General features: G+C 43.2%; 1 protein-coding gene across 1 annotated transcript in view; it reads right to left on the minus strand.

The window, feature by feature from the left end:
• Window positions 1-2022: 2022 nt before the first annotated feature.
• The window catches only part of MYL3 (myosin light chain 3), a 39261-nt gene continuing 20825 nt past the window's right edge, over window positions 2023-20458 (minus strand). Inside the window, exons 3-8 of the mRNA XM_005229552.3 lie at window positions 19272-19299; window positions 14876-15025; window positions 13570-13743; window positions 11505-11582; window positions 10164-10199; window positions 2023-6601 (exon numbers count right to left, since the gene is read on the minus strand). Coding sequence (XP_005229609.1) covers window positions 10171-10199; window positions 11505-11582; window positions 13570-13743; window positions 14876-15025; window positions 19272-19299 — 459 coding nt within the window. The 3' untranslated portion in view covers window positions 2023-6601; window positions 10164-10170. The remainder of the gene's footprint in view (window positions 6602-10163; window positions 10200-11504; window positions 11583-13569; window positions 13744-14875; window positions 15026-19271; window positions 19300-20458) is intronic.

Below are 20458 nucleotides of genomic sequence, written 5' to 3' on the forward strand. Positions count from 1 at the left end.
ATTTTGGCTTCTAAATGTAGTACTTGGAAGGACCAAACATTTTCCCTTGCCAACTATGGTGGGTGCTCCAACCTACCTGTCTATACTGTAGACTGTATACGTGTCTTGAGTTAGGTGATATCATTTCTGTCTCATTTGCACACTGGTGCTGTAACTGCCTTCATGGGATTTAGCACCCAAAGCTATCGATGTGCTTTGGAAACATACCTGTACGTACTTCCCTGGGACAGGAGAGTGAGCTGACCCACTACTGTTAAAATCAGCAGTGACATTTCAAGCTTGGGTACCCTGTGAGAAGAAATAAATCCCACTAATTAACAGCACAGAATTATGAGATGGGCTGGGGCAATCGAACTGGTAACAATACTATTCTTTGCACACCATAAGCACTTAAAAAACATTTCCCTTCAAGGAATACTTGATTCTCAAAGATAGGCTTTGCATGGTCTTACTCTGTGACTCTTTATGGTTTGTTGAAACATCTGGCACGTTTGAAATATCTTTGTTCCCATTATTTACCAATCCTCAGCATGTACAAATAGCAGTGGAATGTGTTATGTTTTCCTGCAGTTGCTTTGCTGCGATAAAGGGTGCTTTTTTATTATTTTCCCTTCTTTTTTTAAAGGTTTCTTTGGTGGGTGATACACTAAAATTCAGGCAGTCTGGCAGGAGTAAGACATGACTAAGCATCATCAGACAATGAGCTCCTCAAAATGAAAATGTTCAGCAGAAGCATCACTCTAGGCTTTCAGGTTGCTCAGCTCAGATGAGGTGAAAGCTCCTCACGTAGCACAGCTGTGATGTTTCACCCTCTGGTGGGAGCAGGGTTGGATTGATGATACATCTGCCTAGATCAGGACAGGAGACCCCAAGGCTCTTGTGTTTTCTTCACTCAGAAAAGCACTGCATGACAGACTTACGCCCTTTCTTCTGGCCCTAAAGCACATCTTTTCTACTTTTTCTACAATGGGTATCTTATTTTGCTCCTGCCTGGTGCTCCAGCAATGTCTGATCTGCCACCGTCAAGACCAAATTTGGTCTGTTCTGTGGACAAGTGCATCTTCATGCAGTCAGAAGGTTTGAAATACAGGACAAATGTGGAGACATACATCCCATAAGCAAAAGGTGCCTTCTGGAAAGGCACTTGCCAGACCATTTTCAAGTAGTGTCCCTGTTTTGAAGTAGCTGTGCATGTAAGTGCACCTGGAAGGGGCTCACAAACTTACACACACAAATTCTCATCCAGACCAACTGTGAGCATGCGGCTGCGATCCTGTCATGCTGGCTGGTGCACACGATGCCGTGTGTGCTGAGTTTCTACTCTCATACGTGCTTTACAGAAGCTACAGAAAGATACTACCGATGCTTTACTTCTGGCAAGCCAGCAGGAAAGTAGTGGTAGAGAAAGGTGATGCTCTATAAGGCCATCTGTAAAGAAGTGAAGTTCTTTAGAAGCTGGTTTGAAGACACACAGTGAGTTTGCACTGGAGAAGGACTTTGTGTTGCACAACCATGGGTTTTGGAGTCGGTTGGGTATTTAAAAAAATAATGTTACTACGCTCCCCAAAGGCTAGGATCATCAACCTAGAAACTTCATTCTAGAAATGTCAAGCCACATCTTTGAGACATTTTGGTTGAGCCTGTGTTATCTGTATGTTTGTGTGCTTACTCCTCTGCACCCATTGATTCTTGCTGGTGGGAACAGAAGCACAGCTCCAAATGCTAGTGCTGTCCTAAATGACACACAGTTGCTTTAATTCATTTTAGGTCTACCTACACACATATGTAGTTTTCTTTCTTCATTTCTCCTTGTATCTTTGGCATACATCATAACTCTCCTGTGGCACTTTTACTACAGGAAAGTGAAAGAATTCACAGACAGCTAGTTCAGAAACACAGGCACTTTTGGATTTATAAATGAAAACATTCATTTTGCTGTTCTACTGGGCTTTTGACTTATTTTGACAACTTTACCAGATAAATGGGAGAAGAAGGATAGATGGACACAGGCTACATAAGAAACTCCAGGAAATCCAAAGAATTTTTATTTTAAATAAAACTGGGGAAAAAATAGCTATGCTGAATCACAAAAGCATTTGGTGGATTCATAGTTCACACTGTCTACGTTGTGCAGCACGGTTACATCTCTGCATAAACACTCATCTCTGTATTTAAGATTAATATCAAATAATCAGATATTAATTCTGCCGGTAAACATGATATCACAGATATTTTCACATCATCAGTCCTCCACAACCACTGCTGCTACAATTAGATATAGACAGCTCTTTTGTCTTGGCAGGGCTTTATCTTGGTGGGGAGGGCAAGGGGTGCAATAGTATGCAGGCAAGGTCTGGGAAGCGACAATGCCTGTCTGTGAGCAAATCTGTCAAGCTAACAAGTTCAGCCAGGTGAATTTCATCCACAAAAACTCAAAACAGGACTTTCAGAAGAGATGCATATTTCTGAGCAACAACTAGAGCACGGGGCAGTGGCCCAGAGCATTGCAAATGACAAGGCACACAGCTGAACTGAGTTCCAATAGCCTGATCCCAAAGTGGTTGTTTGGGGTTGGTTTATTCTCAGTGGAGGGAAGAACAGTGTTTCCAGTGGAGGGAAGAACAGTGTTTCTAAGGGGCAATTGATCTCATGAAAAAAGCAAAAGCTATGAAAAATCAAATGAGTCAGCTAACAAAAATTAATCCTGAAGCCACTTCTGGGAAAAACTGCAGATTCTCTAGGGAGTGGCATTATGGAGGATATACATGCTTATAATCAGGTGTAATTTTGACAACAGGCTTGGCTGAAATAAAATTTCAAAAATTTCAAAATTATGCGGGCAGATGCATCTTGCTTTTTCCCTACAAAACCAGTAATTAATTAGTTGAGGTTAAAAAGCACCTTTTAGAGTGATGGATAAGTAAAAAAAATAATTAGCTGGAACATATCGCTATGGGGCTAAGAATTTTTAATTGACCACCAGATTAAATCTTTGATGTATTTACTTGTTTATTTGCCTGTGGACATTACTGAAAAAATATTACAGTATTCGCTTTCCTTTTTTTTCCGTATCAAAATTAAAATCCACGATTCATCCCATGCTCTAGTGCTGGGTGGGTTTAAGGAGAGGGTAGTGAAACGCCAGCCAATATCCTCGCTCCATCTGAACCCCCTTCTGCCTGACAGCGTGTTGCAATGCAAGTTACTACTGGAATGTACTATGTAATTCTGGCAAGAAGTCAATAGGCTCGAACTCCTCAAATAACCAGAGCATGGTACTAAGGAGTCAGTGGAGCAGGCAGCAGCCCAGACAGCCAGTCCATTAGCAGCTTAACCACAGCAGATGTAAAGTCACCAGCAAAACTCCCTACGGAGTCTCCCAAAGAGCCAGATGCTACTGCTATAAAAAGATCTCCTAGAAACTTGGCTTGCCTCCTGCCCACATCTTTTTTTAACGAAACATTCTCTAGATAGGAGGTTGGTTTTGTGTTGTTTTTTTTAAAAAAATTTGGGGTTAGGGGTAAGGGAGAAGAGGAGGGGAAGGGAAGGGGGAGATGCTGCTTATTTGTTCCGGTTTGCTTTCAAGTGAATCTTGTGCTTAGGAAAACAACATCCAGCAATAGCACGCCCCGAGACCCGGGAGGCAATAGGCACAATGCCAGCCTGCTCCCACACACGGCTTCGCTTATGCACCTTGGGTTGACCTGTGGATCCTTCCTCAAAGAGCCCTGCCAATGCACTTGGGGTGACACACCGGCTGTTATCTCACTCCGTTCTGCTTCACCGGTGAGCTCAGCTTGCCCCATGCGCTGCACTTCGGCAGTGCTCTTGCCTTGCACTCTCGGCTGCTGCACACCAACTCAGGCGTTTGTTGGTCTTTGCCTCTCCTGTTGCTCCATCAAAGGACTTGCTTGCTTGCTCCCAGCGTTACCAGCCCTTCCAGTTTTCCTGAAACAGCTCAGAGCCTCACATCAGTCCCAGCTGCTGGACTCATGTGGTTGAGGGTGTTTCAAACTGTGATTTTAGTAACAGCAACAACAAAACCAGTAACAAAACCAGTAATGATGTGTAATCCTCACGGTACAGAATGCTGTGTGTGCCAAGGAGATAAGCACTGAAGCCCAGGACGGATGGCGACACCAGCTCTGCTGCACTTAGACAGGTGAACGCCACCCGTATGCCCAGACGAAAGCCTTGCTTGCATCTGTGGATGAGGACAGATGTTGTTTGGGGGATACATGGTGAAATACTCTGCAAGATTTAGATATCATAGCTCCAGGTGACCCCTTACTGGGGGTCTGAGTAGCGGCAGGGTGTTGGCTTTGTGTGCAGCAGCTGAGGAAGTGAGCAGCTGACAGCCCGCTGGAGACAGTAGGATTTCTCCTCTAAAGCTGCACCTGATGTGGTAAATAAAGGTCAGGACAAAAAACCACACTTTGATTTTGATGAAAATTTTGACAGGTTTGGCTCCAGACTAGGACGTGTAGGACTCTGTGTGTCATGGCAATAGCCCAATTTAGAGATGAGCTTTGGTGACAGAGCAACAGGGGATGGAGGACAAAGAGGAGGTGGTCAGATGGTACCTGCTGGCAGAATGTTTCTGTGCTGAGCCCTCATAGTGCTCCTCAGCTGTGTGAGACCTAGAGCTCAAGGGGTCTTTAAACTAGAGATACCCCTGGAAGGGTAAGGTAGAAGAGAGGAGGCATTCCCAATGATTCATTGCATCAGTGGGAAATGGAGAAAGAGCTGCATTTTCCAACTGCTGTACACCTTAGATTCAAAACAGTATTAAACCCTCATTAGGGTATATCTAATCAATATCTAAATATACAGTGACAAGACAGTGAAGGCAAGATGCTTATGAAATGGTGTTAGCTCCATTTCCTAGGAAATCACAGGAGCCAATGCTGAGGGTGGAAGGGGATGTCCCCAAAAGGAGCCCCGAGGAGGAGATGGACCACAGGTGGTGACTGCCTCTGGAGTCCACCCCCGGCACACTGGAGCAGACCTAGATGGTGATCTCATGGCCTTATCAGTGGCTGTTCAGTGCATGGCTGTGTGCAGGAATGATGCTTCACAGGTGGTTTCTTCAAAACTAGTGACGCATAGTGACAACTTTTTTTGTCACTTACTTCCACCTTTGTGTACAGTTAATCCAGGCTGGGTATAAGACATTCCTGTCATCATGAGCATCTTTCTACTCCTCCCTCTGCACTATCTTGTTGAATTTCCTTTAGGATTTTATTGTTATTGCCATCAGCTTGATAGTGCATTTAGCTCTCTAACTGCTGATTTTCTATTATGGCTATTCAATGGTACATTTTGTTACAGCTCGTATATTCATGTAATTTGATAGTTTGTGTTCTCTCGTTCATAGCAATTCTTCTCTGCAGGGATGACCTATTCAGTCATTGCTATGCAGTTTGCATCCTGGTATTCCAATGTTCCACTGATTATCTTTCCTCCACCAAGTTTCCAAGTTGTCTGTTTTAACAATTCCTCTTGCTTAAATGGAGTGTTGCATATTCAGATTTTTTTTGTATTTCCCAACAAAGTGTACCAGCTTGTAGCTTCTCCTTTTTCCAGCCCCAAAGGATATATTGTTGTTTTGGGGGTTTTTTACTTTTAAAATTATTATTCCCCAGAAAATCAGCCAGATTAATCCATCTGCTTTTTCATGCTTCTCAACTTGCATTTGCCTCTACTGAGGTTTTTCCCAACAGCATTTATTTCCCATTTCCCCTTCCCTCACACAGACATAGAAACAATGATGAAACCAGCTGACAAAGAATCCCATGTTTTACTGTGAAAAGCTACAGGACCAAGATTTGTATATTAGAACAATTTCCAGTTTGCATTGGGAAAGACTTTTTACTTGTTTCATAGGTCAGACCGTTGCAATGGGAAGTAATCCTTGTGGAGAAGAGATGCCTTTTAGCAAACATTGTGTATACTTCTGGTTTTGCTTTGTTTTTTCCTTTTACATCTTATGTGTTAACGGTGGTATCTTCCAAAGCTGAGAAACATGTGAACAATGTGTGTTTGTTGCTGATTGCTGGGCATTCTACTTTAACTCTTTTTCTCTAAAGACTGAGAGTATTTCTTGTACACATGAGATTTATATGATTGGTTTAGTTTCTTTTCTCCCTTACTCTCCTACAGCTGTTTTTTAACAAATGCAATAAACACAAGAGAAAGGTCCAGTTGTTTTGGAAGGAAGAGGGGAGGGAAACATATGGCTAAATGACAAATAAGTCTTTTGGTTGATTTAGTAATGAAAAAAATTACTCCCCTTTAATCCCCTCTCACCTAACAATTTTGTATTGCTGTTTATATTCTTTATCAGCAAAAAATTACAATGCCCAGGTATTCAAAGTTCTGATTTCAGTTCCTTCAGTTTCCTTGAATCTCCACGGAGGCTACCTTCTTCCCATGAAGAAAAAACACAAAGCAAACAACAAAAAAACCCGTTTATCCAAGTAACTTCAGGGACAGCACATTTTGTAGCTCTGTAATGGGAATCGGGGCTGAAAAATGAGAAGACATTCCATTACATCGAAATCCAAGGCCAGCATCTGGGGTTCTCGGCACCAATCTTGTTCTAAAAATAAAGTTATTTATAAGCATTAGAGGAAGAAAGAAGAAACAAACAATGCCACTGGGAATCGGCTTCAGTCATCCTCACGCATCTGTACTCTGCTCATCTGCAGTGAGCCTGCAGCTGATGTCTCTGCACATCTGTGTAGATGTGGACACCAAAGAGCAATGGCATAACATGACAGAATATGCTCGGTCACTCCCAACCCCACAATCTTACACTCAGTGTGTAAATGATGGGCAAAACATGGGAAGCAGTGATATGGAGAGGCAATATAGCCATGTCAGACATTAAGCCAGGGTAAAGACTCAGCTTTCCGGAAAAACAGTCCAGCTCCTAAGCCACTAGACAGTTTCTCCTACTTCTGTTATCCCTCAGTCTTCCATCAGTAATGTCTGAGCACAGGTATTTCTCTTTGCTAACATCTAGATTTCAGGCAGGATCCAGCTCCCAAACCGTAAGCATCTGAGGCAATCTGAGAGCGCCAAGGTGCTCAGAACATCCCCATACAGATAGTAAATATGATGCAGTGCTGGCGGGACAATTGTCCTCAGCATTGGCAGCTGGAATCACTGCATCTGTGTCCCTTCTCCAGATGAGGTGAATCACTCTGCATGCTCCATCTGACTGGATGTCCTTTAGGTCTGGAAACGGAGACACCCCACTTGCATGCAGCCACCTACTTGTAGGCATGTTAATCTGAGGGGGAGCTGAGGAAGACTATGTCAGCTGGTCGAATACTGATGGCATATTCGAGGATTTCACCTACAGTCACAAATTCAAGCCACAGGGCTCAATTCACTTCCCCACACCTCAGCACCTAAAGCCACTTGAGATGTCCTAGCGTACCCTGCCTGGCTGCCAGCTGCCAGCAAGTACCAGCCTGCCATGGGCTGCGTCCCGTCTGTGAGGCCATGGACATAAGAGACCCCTGGAGCACCTCAAACACCACCATGGACCTGCATGTGGGGCACTGAATTGAGCCTCTGTGTAGACAAAATACAGGCTGCCCCTCCAGCTGTATTGCTCCACTACCTCAACTTGTAAGTTTGAAGTTAAATAAGGTGGGTTTGTAACACAGGATTTGTGTTAAAGTGGGTATCCAAACAACTCTGACAACATCCAGCCTGCTCCCAGTGTTCTTCCCCAATATTTTGGGCTGTTTGACCAGCTGCCATGAATGGGTATGCACCCAAGAGATGGACCATGAGATAAGGTTGACCGTGCTCATCACGTATGCCATCACACGGCAGGGGGAGGATTCTGTGCATTGCCTTCACAGGGGTACGGGGGTCCACGTAGTTTGATGCATGTACCCCACAGCCCTGCTCCACACTGCAGCGGTCACTGGACCACGAGTGGGGTACGGTGCTTTCTCACACAGCTAGAAAGCACAGCTGTGTTTTTCACATCACTGTGTGAGAAAGCTTGATGTGTCCTGCTGCCTGTGTCCTGCCCTCACACTCCCTACACCGAACAGTGTAAGCAGCAGATGTGTAGCCAGTCTGCGAGTGTTTCCTACAGCAGTGCCTGCTGTGAAGGAAGACCAATTGTCTATAATCCTGCAGAGTGTTGACCCTGGGGGGGCTGAAAAAAACAGTGGAAGAGGCACTAATTGAGGATGTAATTGATTATTCTGTGTTATAATTAGTATGTAGCACTGGGGGGCAAGCCAGTGGAGAGGCTGTATACAAGAAAAGTCAATATAGACTAGTCACAACAACTACACTCAGAAAATAAACAAAAAAGCAAAGACATAGTTCAGTTCTTCTACTGGGATACATCTTTAGCTTTTGTCCAGCATGTGGGAATGGCCAAGAAACACAAGCCCCTACTTTATTTTTGCATGCAGATCCAGATTCCCACTGAATTCAAATCCAGAGTTTGGGGATGTGTTATATGCTCTATGGCAAAGGGCCATCGCCCTTTCCAGGGTAAAGACTGCATTCATCTTTCCCTAACCACGCCACCAGCAGCACGGCAAGGAGTGGAAGGTGCCACCACTGAATGATGCCCATCATGGTTCATCAGTGCATCAGTGGCACATCGCTTCTCTGTGAGCCAGGAGCCCTCAGCTCCCTTTCCAAAAACCCCATAGGCAAAGACCCTCTTGCTGCCCCCTGTGCTGCAGCTCCAGCCCTGTGCCAGCTTTACCACTCACCATTTGTCTTCTTCAGGGGCTGACACTGCTTTAGGTGACTAGAATGACTTCTGGCATTGGAATGGGAATTTCCCATGACCGTGGGTTAGGATAGGATTAAGGATTGAAAACGCCTAAACAACAAATAAGGATCATGCTAGCTGTGGGATTACCCACTAGGGCTGTGGGCCAGTCCAGATCTTTGAAATCAAAAACTGGGAGCCATTACTGGAAAACTGAGTGTATGCTCAGAGAGGATTAACGCCTTTAAGAAAAAAACCTGGACCATAATAAGGAAACCACTCATCTTTTTTAGCCAGTTTACATTTTGTTCAAATATGTCTTGGAACAAAAGTCCCCAAAATCTGGATCTGACTCCTGCTTCACTTCCTCCCTGGGGTGCCAGTGAACATGATCAAAAGTCACCACACAACTGACGGGCCTCAGTGGGCTGGGATAATGTCAGCACCAAAAGCAAAACAAAGCCAGTCCTGGTCAGGACAGAGTAGAAAAATAAACCAAAGTAGAAGAACAAAAAACAACAACAAACCAACAAAATAAAACCAAAATCCAAAAATACCAGTACAGATCTGAAAGAAGCCATTGCTTTTCCCAGTTTATCAGATGCTTTGCAGAATAGATGGAGTTGGTTAGTTCTCAGGTCAGACCTTCCCCAAGAGCTGAACAGAGATAAATAATGGTGATTGCCAGTTGAAAACAGCGGGCATCTTTTCCAGGAATACAAAAATAAATGATGACCAGGAAATACTGGAAATGAAGTTCAGCTCATTTGCAATGGCGAGACAGAGATACCCTTAATGGTACTGTGGTTTGGAGAACACTACTGAATAAAGCCAGAAGATGTGCTGGACAAAGCTTGTGTCTTTTCCTGGAAAACCAAGCCATTTGCCAGGAGATGGTGGGAGCCAGATTTATGGAAGGACAATAATTATCCCCCTAGTATAGCTTCAGCACTATAAGCATGCATTACTCCTTCTTACCTACTTTTCCTTGTATCCTTTGCCCACTCTTTCCCTGTTCAGCTCAGTTCTATCTCCTTGCCTTTTTAGGAGAAGTCTAGGAGCAGGGACTTGTAAGGGGACATGAAAAACATGCATCCTTTGAAGCTTCCAGTCAATCATAAAAGAATGAGCACTTGTTCTTTGGAAATCAAATCCTTTTAGGATGTATTATGTTTGACTTTTAAAATAAAGGCATCCAGATTTACTAGACAATTGCAGAAAGGTCACTGCTTTTCTGTCCGCTTAATAGGATGAAGAGAACATTTTACTCATCTTTGTCCTACTTCCTTGTACAACATGCTGAAAATATTCACTCTCATTAGTCACTTACATATTCTGCAAGCCCCTCTCAGATGTCCAAACCAAAATAACAGGATATGCAAGCAGGACAGAAGAGACTCACCTGATGTTCAGTTAGCCATGATGTGTTTCACAAAAGCTGCAAACAAGAGAAAGAGAAGGGTCATTATCAATTCCCTTTCATTGAATTCATTAATGTCCTGGATATCTCAGCTTGGTTGGTATTTAAATTCACTCTTCTTGCTTCCTCTGATGCAATGAAGACCACACCACTTTGTAACTGAGATTCCAGACACCAGGTGCTAAATGCTTTGTAAGTCCTTAAGTTAATATCTATACAGTGCAGAGTAGCCAGTAGTCTAGGTAGCCAGTGGAAATGAACACGCACACCAGTCCATCCATAGCTTGCTCAATCCCTTATCCCTGGCGGCCATATGGAACTGGCTTTCCAAAACATACAGCCATGAGAAGCTCTGGGTCCTCATCTCGCAAGGCTTTCAAGACTTCAGCACATTTGTACTAAGTTGGGGTGCATTCCACAGAAGGTCACCAAGTCAGGTACCGTGACTAAATCTCTCCAGTGAACTCAGGTTTACAAACAAACAAGGTATTTCAAAGTCAAATTAAGCTTTTGTTTCAAAAGGGTTTGGGTTCTGTTCTTCTCCATTTTAAAAAGCATTCATTACATATAATTTTGAAATTCAAAAGGAAAGGAAAAAATAAATTTTGTAGGAAGGAATTTTTTTTTCCTTCCCAATAATCCCCCGTGCTATGAATTCCTCTGAATTCAGCATTAGTTCATGAGTCATTTGATTGGGTAAATCCACAGTTTTCTACCAAAAAACTACTTGTAAGAAACGTTTCCCTGAGCTCAGATCACTAGTATTTGTAAACAGGAGACCACCAACCCAAATGTTCATGAAAGCAAATATAACAGACTGGCTAAATCACCAGGATGATACAAATAGTCACCAGTTAACCTTACAAAGGACTCAGCTGTATAGGAAAGCACGGGTTCATGATTCCTACCACAACGTTGTGGTTTTATTGAACAGCCTGAACCACATAGGCTTGTAAGATGTAGGAGAGAACCGTGGTTCACATACTCATTATTTTCTTTTTTTCCCCGAGTTTTTCGAGGAAAATCTAATTATTTTCTGTAAGGAAGTCTCAAGATGGATGTGTATCTGTTTCTGAGAGGACCAGGAACTGTGGGAGCAGGTAGAAAAAATAATGTAAAAAATTTTAAAAACAGGCAAACAAAATAAGAATATACAGTCCCACCTCCTGAAAGGGCCATGGCCATCAGCTATTAAAAATACAAGTAACCTTCAACAAATAGGATATATCAGAAGCATTATAGATTCTGAATTGGTCTAGAATTTGGAAAAGCACACATCCTACTCCACATGAGCACTGCTGGGACCAGGGTGATCATACCTACCTTCATAGTTGATACAGCCGTTGGCATCTTCCTGGCCAGCCATCAGCTTGTCAACTTCCTCTTCAGTCAGCCTCTCACCTGGGTGGAAAGCAAAAGGCCTGTTTGGGACCTGGGCCCTTTTAAAAGAATTTATGAATCACAGTTCAAAGAAACAAAGAATACCAAAAAAGAGTGAGAGAGGAGAAGGGGTGATTTTTCTTTTCAGCTTAATTTGAGGCGCTGACAGCTGGGAAAGATACTTTTGTACTTGCAAACTGAGAAAATTTGATCTAAAAACCAGAAAGACAGAATAAATATGGAAACCCACATGATAGCATGTTCATATATGCATTTTTCTAAGAATAAGCTTGCTCAAAGTGCCAACTCTTGAACGCTTTAGTCACTTTTCAACCAAGTCCTCACTAAGAAAACTCTTAGTAGAGTCACCAACTAGTTTGCCTCTGAGTTTGAGGTTTAGGAAGATTCTAAGGTCAAACTTAGAATGTGTGATTTGGAACAGTGATCTAGTCAATTTAGTTATCCAAATATTAGGTGCCTATTTGCCTATAAAGGCTTCATTTTGCTTAAGCAGAGATCAGCCCAATCCATCCACTTATTCTGATATTAGGCACTGATTTTAGGATGAGATCAAATGAGTTCCAGAAAGGTAAACAAGAGATCTGAGGGTGATTTCAGCTGAAATCATAGAAATAGAAATAAAATAAAGTGTTGTGTGTGCCCTGCTACTCATGTTCCACTTTTCCATCACTGAGTTCTAGCCTACAGGAACAAGTCCTCAGGTGATGTGAACCTCTGAAAATTTAGCTGATTTTTTTAAAAACTGAGCAAAAAGCATGCTAATTTACAGAATATTTGACTGTGGCTGTGAAGAGATGCCACTCTAAATAGAACTGTTAATTCTTAAAACTGAAATACTGAACAGAACTGTTACTTCTTAAGATTGAAATACTTCCTATCAGTGCTTGAAAATCAGAATTGCCGCATTGCTCTGGGTTACTGAAAATAGAAGGGTAAGTACCAACGTATTTCTTGAAGTACTTGAAACTCCCAAAACTGCCCAGAGTGGTTTCTTTGTCCCCAGTAAGGTTAGACAGGGCATCAGTCCTGACCCTGTGGGATTTGTTTTGTCATTGTTGAATTTGGTCCCCAAACCGATCCAATAGCGCCATTGATGAAAATAGCATTGCTGGCTTTTCTTAATCCCTGTGTCATTAATGGGCACGGATGTGTCACTGAACGAAACCCTCTGGGCATAAAAGGTTTGGCTTCTTGAATTGACATCGCAGGTCAAAACCTGTCACTGGAATCCCTCAGTCTAAATCATATCTCTTTTGTAAAGGCTCATCCTTTTTTAAAAATAGGGCATAAACGCTAGTGGTGGAGGCCGATCTTGAGAAATGTTTACTGGATTCAGATGACAACATGTCACTGCCTTCTAATCCAAATTGGAAACCTGTCATTTAGTTACAGCCAGATTTTCTGACTCGCACTTACTCTGTTGTCATCACTTTCTGTGAAAAACTGAGCTTCTGAAATAAAAATTTGAAAGGACAGACAAATATTGATCCCTCCTTTAAAACCAGGAGCTTTCCATTTCAGAGACGCTTCTGTTAAACAGATGCCTGATAAAGTAGTGCTGCATCTTCGAACTCTGCTTGAAGGTGCAGAAAAATGGAGACAAACACTAAAAGAATAGATGGGGTTTCCAATGGCTGGGTCATTTTGTGGTGATAGAAATATGTTTGTTGGAGAAATAAAACGCTAGAACGGAGAAGGAAGAAAGGAGGGAAGGAAGGAAGGAAGGAAGGAAGGAAGGAAGGAAGGAAGGAAGGAAGGAAGGAAGGAAGGAAGGAAGGAAGGAAGGAGGAGAGACAAATATTTGAGCTATAAATCAGTGATTTTTAGCTTCATTATTAAAGAACTTTCTTTAAGCTTTATAACTGAGGACTGTGTAACAACTGAAGTCTTGCCCAGTCATTTCCTCCATAAAGGTCACCCATAGTGATACAAGCTGTATGGGAAAGACCTCAGCGATGAAACTGCATGAGGAAAAGGTTTACCTTACCCAAGGTAGCCAAAACGTGGCGAAGTTCAGCACCCATCACCGTTCCATTTCCCTCCTTGTCAAACACGCGCAGACCCTCCACAAAGTCCTCATAGGTGCCGGTGTCTTTCGTCTTGGCAATATGCTGGAGCATCGGCAGGAAGGTCTCAAAGTCGATCATCTTGGAGTTCATGTCTACAAATACACAGATGGAAATGAAATTTTTGGTGGATTCTGGGAGAGCTGAGGACTAACTATGGGGCACCCACCATGGGTAAGTGATGAGGGTAGCAGAACTGTGGCAATAAATTCTGGCTAAAGGGCAGAGAAAAGCGTAGAAATATCATAAGTACAAATGGAAGAATGGGTAGAGCAGGAAAGGGATCTGGAAAAGAGAGAAACAGGAGTTTTTAATAGATAGATAGCTATCTCCTACTACCTGACATACATAAACACCAAGGGGGGAAAATGCTGTTAGGCTCCCAGGGCTGTTCCATGCAACATAAAAGCATGAAACTAAGCAGAAGACAGTAAAAGAAGCTCATTCCCAATACAAAATCAGCTTTGCTTTGCAGCCTTGTAACGCAGAGATGTTTAAAACTGTACTGGGAGAGGAGCTTCAGAGGGAATAGGCAGGAGCAGGGCTGCATATCCCACTGTTTCCTGGTTCTTTGCCTTTCAAGAGGATCAGAGGACACTTTGTTCCCATATAACTCCTTGTCCTACCCGTCACAGTGTCACTGCCATATCCCGACATATCGTGGCTGTTGAACGAGGGCCTGAGAGTCAGTTACACCCCAGTGGAAGGAAAAGATGGGTGGAATGTAAAAAATGCCTGAATTTAGATAGGGTCTGAGAGAGATTTCCTTTGTTCTGAAGAGATATCCAGTGTATGGTGAAGGTGAAGGGAGATATTACTGCAATCATGACAGACCTTCTAACACATACTTTTGTAGAACAGACTGTGTCCTCACAATCAATCTATCCCTTTGTTTCTTTGGATGTCTTCAAAATGACTGTGTTTTTAGTAAACACCTGTGAATGCCTGTCAGCAAAGCAATTTTAAAAGGCAAAAGCTTCTCATTGTAAAACACATTGACACACAGGGCCATTCAATTAATTAATTCCCCTAAATTTGAGACAATTATATTGACTGCAAGACCATTTTTTTCCTCATTTACTTTTCTGCTAGCAATTTGCAGAGGCTGTTCCATATCCTTTCCTATTTCACGATTAATCTTTCCATCAGAAAATGGAGACATCATCTGCTTCATGAATAATTCTTAGAGTGATCTTTTGCAAAACAAACACAGAGGAGGGCACCAACCTTCTGGTTTGGGTCTGCCAAGCACTTTCATGACCTCAGCCTGGGTTGGATTCTGCCCCAAAGCTCTCAAGACGTCTCCACATTGCGCGTATGTGATTTTCATCTCAGATTTAGGAGTCCGGTCAAAGAGTGAGAACGCTTCCTTAAATTCTGGAAGACAAAAAAGATGAAGTCAAAGCAAGCCTAGACCTTCCCCCTAACTAACTCTGCCTGACCCTTTTATTTTGCAGCTTGGGAACAAGTTTGATGAGCTTTGCTGTTGCTGTTATCTTCGATGTTTGTGTTCCTCCTCCCCTGCATTTTCTGGTTCAATCAGGGAATGGAATTGCAGAGGTCAGATGCTCTTCTCATGGTATTTCCGTCTCAGCTAACATCGGGGAGTAGAGAAAACCTTATCGAAACGGTTGGCCTTGAGAGCTTTCCAGCTCATCTGGAGCACTCAGGATAGCACAGAATTCAATAGCAGTTCTGCTCATTAGCTAACTGGATATTATATTCAGCGTTATACACTTAGCACTGACAAAGCCCACTGAGATAAAGGAGCACCTCTATTAGTAGGTAACGAGATACGCCATGGTAACCTACTGGAATTATCACACAGCAAAGAGTCTACTGGTGGAGGAGGGTGAAGGTATATGGAAAACCTTGTAACGGAGCAATGGTTGTATGTAGCAGTGTCAAGGAGCAGATCTAGAAGAATCCTCAGATTTTCCTTTTTTCTAGCACTCAGACCAATTGCACCTGGAGAAGTAAGGTTTGGTATGCCATCAGCTATGGATAGCAGCAACATTTCATGTGTGGAGATGCAATCATTCCCTCCAGCTGCCTGCTTTCCCTCTGTGCACCCACACAGCATGCTTCCCCTTGCAAGATGGTCAGCTCCCCTCCACTACGTCCTTGTGAACATATCCTTGTGTCTTCTCTTCACTTCTGTCTGAAGAGGGAGTGCCTTTCCACTGCAAGCAAAAATATCTTGACAAGAGCTATCTCCCAGGGACCATGGGAGAGGGTCCCTGTTCTGCCACTAAGGACATGTAGATGTGGTGGTGGGTACGCTGTAGTGTTGGGCTTGGCAGTGCTGGGTTAACAGCTGAACTTGATGACTTTAAAGGTCTTCTCCAAACTAAATAATTCTGTGATTCTATGATTCTGATTAATGAGGTCAGTGCAGGATCCCAGGGGAAACCTCTCCAGACACACCAGTTACTCAGGTTCACCTCTCCCTATTTATCCTTTACTGAACACATTGCGTAGTGCACGGTCTAAGAGTGATCACAATTATTCCTTTGGCTTTAAAGCTGTGAATCCCTGAACCTGCCCCTTGTCCTGCTGTTACTCTTCTGTATATTTCCCCTCCACTCTCCAAACACAGGAAGGCTATCTCTTTTTCCCTAGATCCTGCCTAATTCAACCATGCACTCTGCATGTCAGATTTTCCCTGTCTTTCCCCTCTCAGTTCCTTCTCCTCCTCATTATTCCACCTCCCTCTTTTTTCTTTCTTCTTCTTTGCTTATTTCCCTCTCTCCCTCCTTTTTCCAGTGTTGCTGGGATTTCCTCTCCCTTTTTCTCCATCCCTTTTCATTTTTATCATTCCGCTCATATTTTACTCATTTCCTTCTTCATCCAACACTTTCAAACAATGATGCATTTTCTCATTTTGGACTAACTAACACTCCCCTTGTTTTCTTCGTTGCATTCTCCTCTTTGCTCCCCCTTTCTTTCTTTCCCTGCCTCTCTCTCCTGGATCTTTGCCTCCATCACTGGCCGGAGCCCAGGTCCCACTGGCAGCCCTCACTCCAGCAGAGGGCAATAGTGGATTTTCATGGGTTCCTTGCTGACAGTGGAAGGGGGCCAGAAACCCACTCCGGGCTCTCTCCTTTCCTGAGGGTCTCAGCAGCTGAGGTGGATGACAAATACACCTAGCTCCCCAAGCTACTCATCTGCCTGCACTTACCTACCCCCTGAGACCAATTGCCTGAGCACCCTGCACACCACCTCCTAAAGGTTTACAATTCACCAGTCACAGACAGTTCACATTTCTCTTTTCTTCTCTTTTCTTAAAAAATAATTTTAAATCAGATGTAGCCGCTTCATTGGCCTGTGCATTTGGAAACCCCATTTAGTCAATATACAGAAGCAGCCCACTTTTTTTTTTTTCATTTGCATTTGCTGGCATAATGCAAGTTTCCATCAAAGCAATGAAACCAGCATGGCTACAGTCTCCTTTGTCCTCCTGCTAGCCATTAAACCACTGGCAGGTGCAGTATATATTTTCAAATGCCTAATTACTACCTATCTTCTCATCTTGAATAGCTCATATGCTTTTCTTTTAGCAATTCAGGGGGCTGAAGAGGCCAGAAATCCAGTTAAGTAAATACACATGCCACAACCAATGAATTCCACTCTCAGCTGAGGCAGGAGGACATGTAAAGACAGTCGTGTTACACATGGCTTCACCCACAGACCACTCCTCTCCTTCTGAGAGTGCTATTTTGGGGGCTAACATAATAATGAATCCTTGCAGGGAAGTAAGTCTGGTTGACAAAGTCTCTTCCTTAGCAAGAAGAAGAGGTTTAGAGTATCCTAGAAGATAGGTCTGGAAAAGACCATGAGATGCTGTGTTGTCTGTTTCTCCTCGATCACTTCAATTCAGAATCAGTTGCCAGAAAAGCAGTTGGGTCCATGGTGATAGAAAGGAACTGTGGAATTGACTGATGAGCAGTGCTTTTCTGCTCCGTTTTCAGCTGATGTTCAGGCCATTAGGCACTCCTTCCAACAGCTCCTGGCAGAACCTATGAACCAACTGGGGGATTAACCTTGATGGGATTTAATGTTTCTCCCCAGTGCTAGCAGACAGTACAACTCTGTTATGCTGTTGTAGCAGGCCTGGAGGTCTCATAGCCTTTCCCACACAGATGATGTTATCTGCTTCCTGCCCCGTGGCTCTCCTTTTGACATTTCAAGGACATCCTATCGCACAAGCCCTGGATTCCCAGCTTTTCTCTGCGTATGCAGTCAGTACAGCTAGACCAGAAGGCAGCTGTAAGAAGAACAGAAGAAAAGAAAGATGCAACTTTCTGTTTCTAGAGATGGTCCACATCTGCTCTAGACTGGCTACCTTCTATGGCAGCCCTGGGTTTGCTCCAAATTTGTCATTTTCTCTCCATTCCAATGGGTTGATGGCCAGCAAGCATCCCATTTCTTTCTGAACAAGTATTTCCCCATTCTCTAGTACAGCCTCTAGAGCTAGTTCTCCTCAGAGAAAGACACAACAAGGAATAGACACTAGGTAGGTCCTATCCAGTCCCCAAAACATTAGGTGGTGAGAGATCCAGATGTTGTGTGCTGCTGGAATAGTTCAAAGGTTTGTGGCTCAGAATTGTCCTTTTCCTACAGTTCTCTGGTGACTTTGGGACCAGAAGAGGGGTGGTTCCCCAAAATTAATTGTTTCCTCCAATCATTATTTATTTTTGACTTGTTGGAAAATAGAAACTGAAGACATTAAGGGGGGCTTGAATATCCCAAGGTAATGTTGGAAATCTGTGGCAAAACCTCAGTCTCTAAGATATTATGACATTTGATTCCAGTTCAGAAAACCCTTCTTTATCTCTCCTCTCTGAATCAGCCTTTTTTTTTTTTCATCTGTTCTAATTAAGCCATTTTCTGATACCACCTTCCACAGGCTCTACCAAGTTCTGCCAAGTGTTTAAAGACCAAAGCAAAATTCTGCCAGATGTTTGACTCTATCTATCAATTATCCCTTAAGTAAAAAGCAGACTGGTAGTTGAGGAAAAAGGGGGCAGCTGCAGTGGTAGTGTTCCCAGCGTGAGGTTTTAGTATCAGTTTCTTGGGCTGGGACAAAGGTTTCAGAAACAAATGCTGATGTTTTGCTTTGAAAGAAAAAAACCTGCCATCACTGTCATTATTTGCTGGTTTCTGGAGAGCTGTTACAATATGGTAACACATTAAAATCTGACTGAATATAGGGAAAAGTTCTCAGAAGCTGAGTTGGGAGACTTTGTCTTGAAAGGCTTGATATTTTGTTAGTGGTTTGTTTTGTTTGGTTTCTTTTTTTTAAAGAAGGAGCATATATTGGGACTGAGGTTTTGGGGGTGTGGGTTTTTTTTCTTTGTTGGTTTTGCCTCATCAGCAGTGGAGCTGATGTTTACTTCTACGATACAAGTACGTACTCTGCATGATGCATGCCTTTCCCCCTTTTCTCTTGACCAACTCAACAGAGTATTTTGAGGAGGGACAGAGCAGGAGCAAAGCCATCAGTTAAAGCACAGCCTTCTCAAGATAGCTCCAATACCGCACCCGTGTTCACCCCAGCACTGGCCAGCGCTTCCCAGTGATGGTATTTACTGTGCACAGAAGAGAAACACATCTTCCTCACCTTCAATTTGATCAGGGGTGAATTCAACCTGAAAGAGACAAAGAATAACAGCCAGATAAAAATCAGAAAACTGAAGCAAATAAGAAGAGCGCTGGTTTAGTCTCTGTCTTACGGTTCAGGGTGTTTGTTCATGAGGTTCATGTGTAAGGTTCATGAAAGAGAATGGCTCATAACTCCATGAAAAGAATTTTATAGAGCCTGTAGGTTCTTGTTCCTTCCTCTTTCATCTTCCCCAATCCCCAGCCCCACCTTTAGGACCTCTGCCCCCACCACAAGGCTTCAGATGCCCTTTGTCCATTCTTCTGCTGCTCCTGTGCTCCTGCAGCAGTCTCTTTCCCCTGTCCCAAGTGACTCCTCACCACTGATGTCCTCTCCAGAGATGATTAGGGTAGCACCATGGCAAATGCCACCGAAAGGGTTTTATCTGTAAACAGATGGGGATCCACTATCCATAGCCTTTTCGAGTGGAAGAACTAGGAGGTATCATGTGAAGCTGGCATGAATCCAGCTCAAAGGAAAGCAAAGGAAGTGGTTCTTTGCTCTTACAGCTGAATTGCAGAGAGCTGGTCATGGGATACTGCAAATGTTCACAGCCTACATGTGTGTAAAGGGTCACAGGACAATTTCCTGGATATCTATTTCTGTAGAGTACAAATGTACAGAAATACTTAGCTTAGGAAGTCTCTGCCTGAGGTTTAGAAGAGCATTTCAGGGAAGTTTTCCCCAGTTCTTGTACCTTTTCCTAAAGCATCCTCTAATAACCACTGCTGTATTATATTGGACAACTCTCTGGACCTTGCTCTGACTCTGCCGTCTGCCTCTTGTTTTCTCATCACTTCATAATTCCTCCTTTTTCCTAAGTTTTAGTGTTGTCCCACTCCCTATTTTTACACGGCACAGCCTTCTAGCAGCTCTGGATTCCAAAAATGCTACAAGATGCCAACAGACTGCTGCTGAGCTCAAATGCAAACCAAGGAAACACAATGTCAGAACGTGAGGTCCAAGCTTCTGAATGAACAGGCATCGGTCAGCAATGTGAATTTACATGAGTTTACACCGGCCTTCAAGGAAAACCAACAAGGTGGGTGTCTCTGCTGATGGGGACATTCCTCCAGTGCAGGAAGACTGGCAGATTGCCCTTATAGTGAACAAATAAATAAGGAGAAACCATACTTTGGTGTGCATAA

The sequence above is a fragment of the Falco peregrinus genome, chromosome 5, assembly GCF_023634155.1.
Source record: "Falco peregrinus isolate bFalPer1 chromosome 5, bFalPer1.pri, whole genome shotgun sequence".
Lineage (NCBI taxonomy): Eukaryota > Metazoa > Chordata > Aves > Falconiformes > Falconidae > Falco > Falco peregrinus.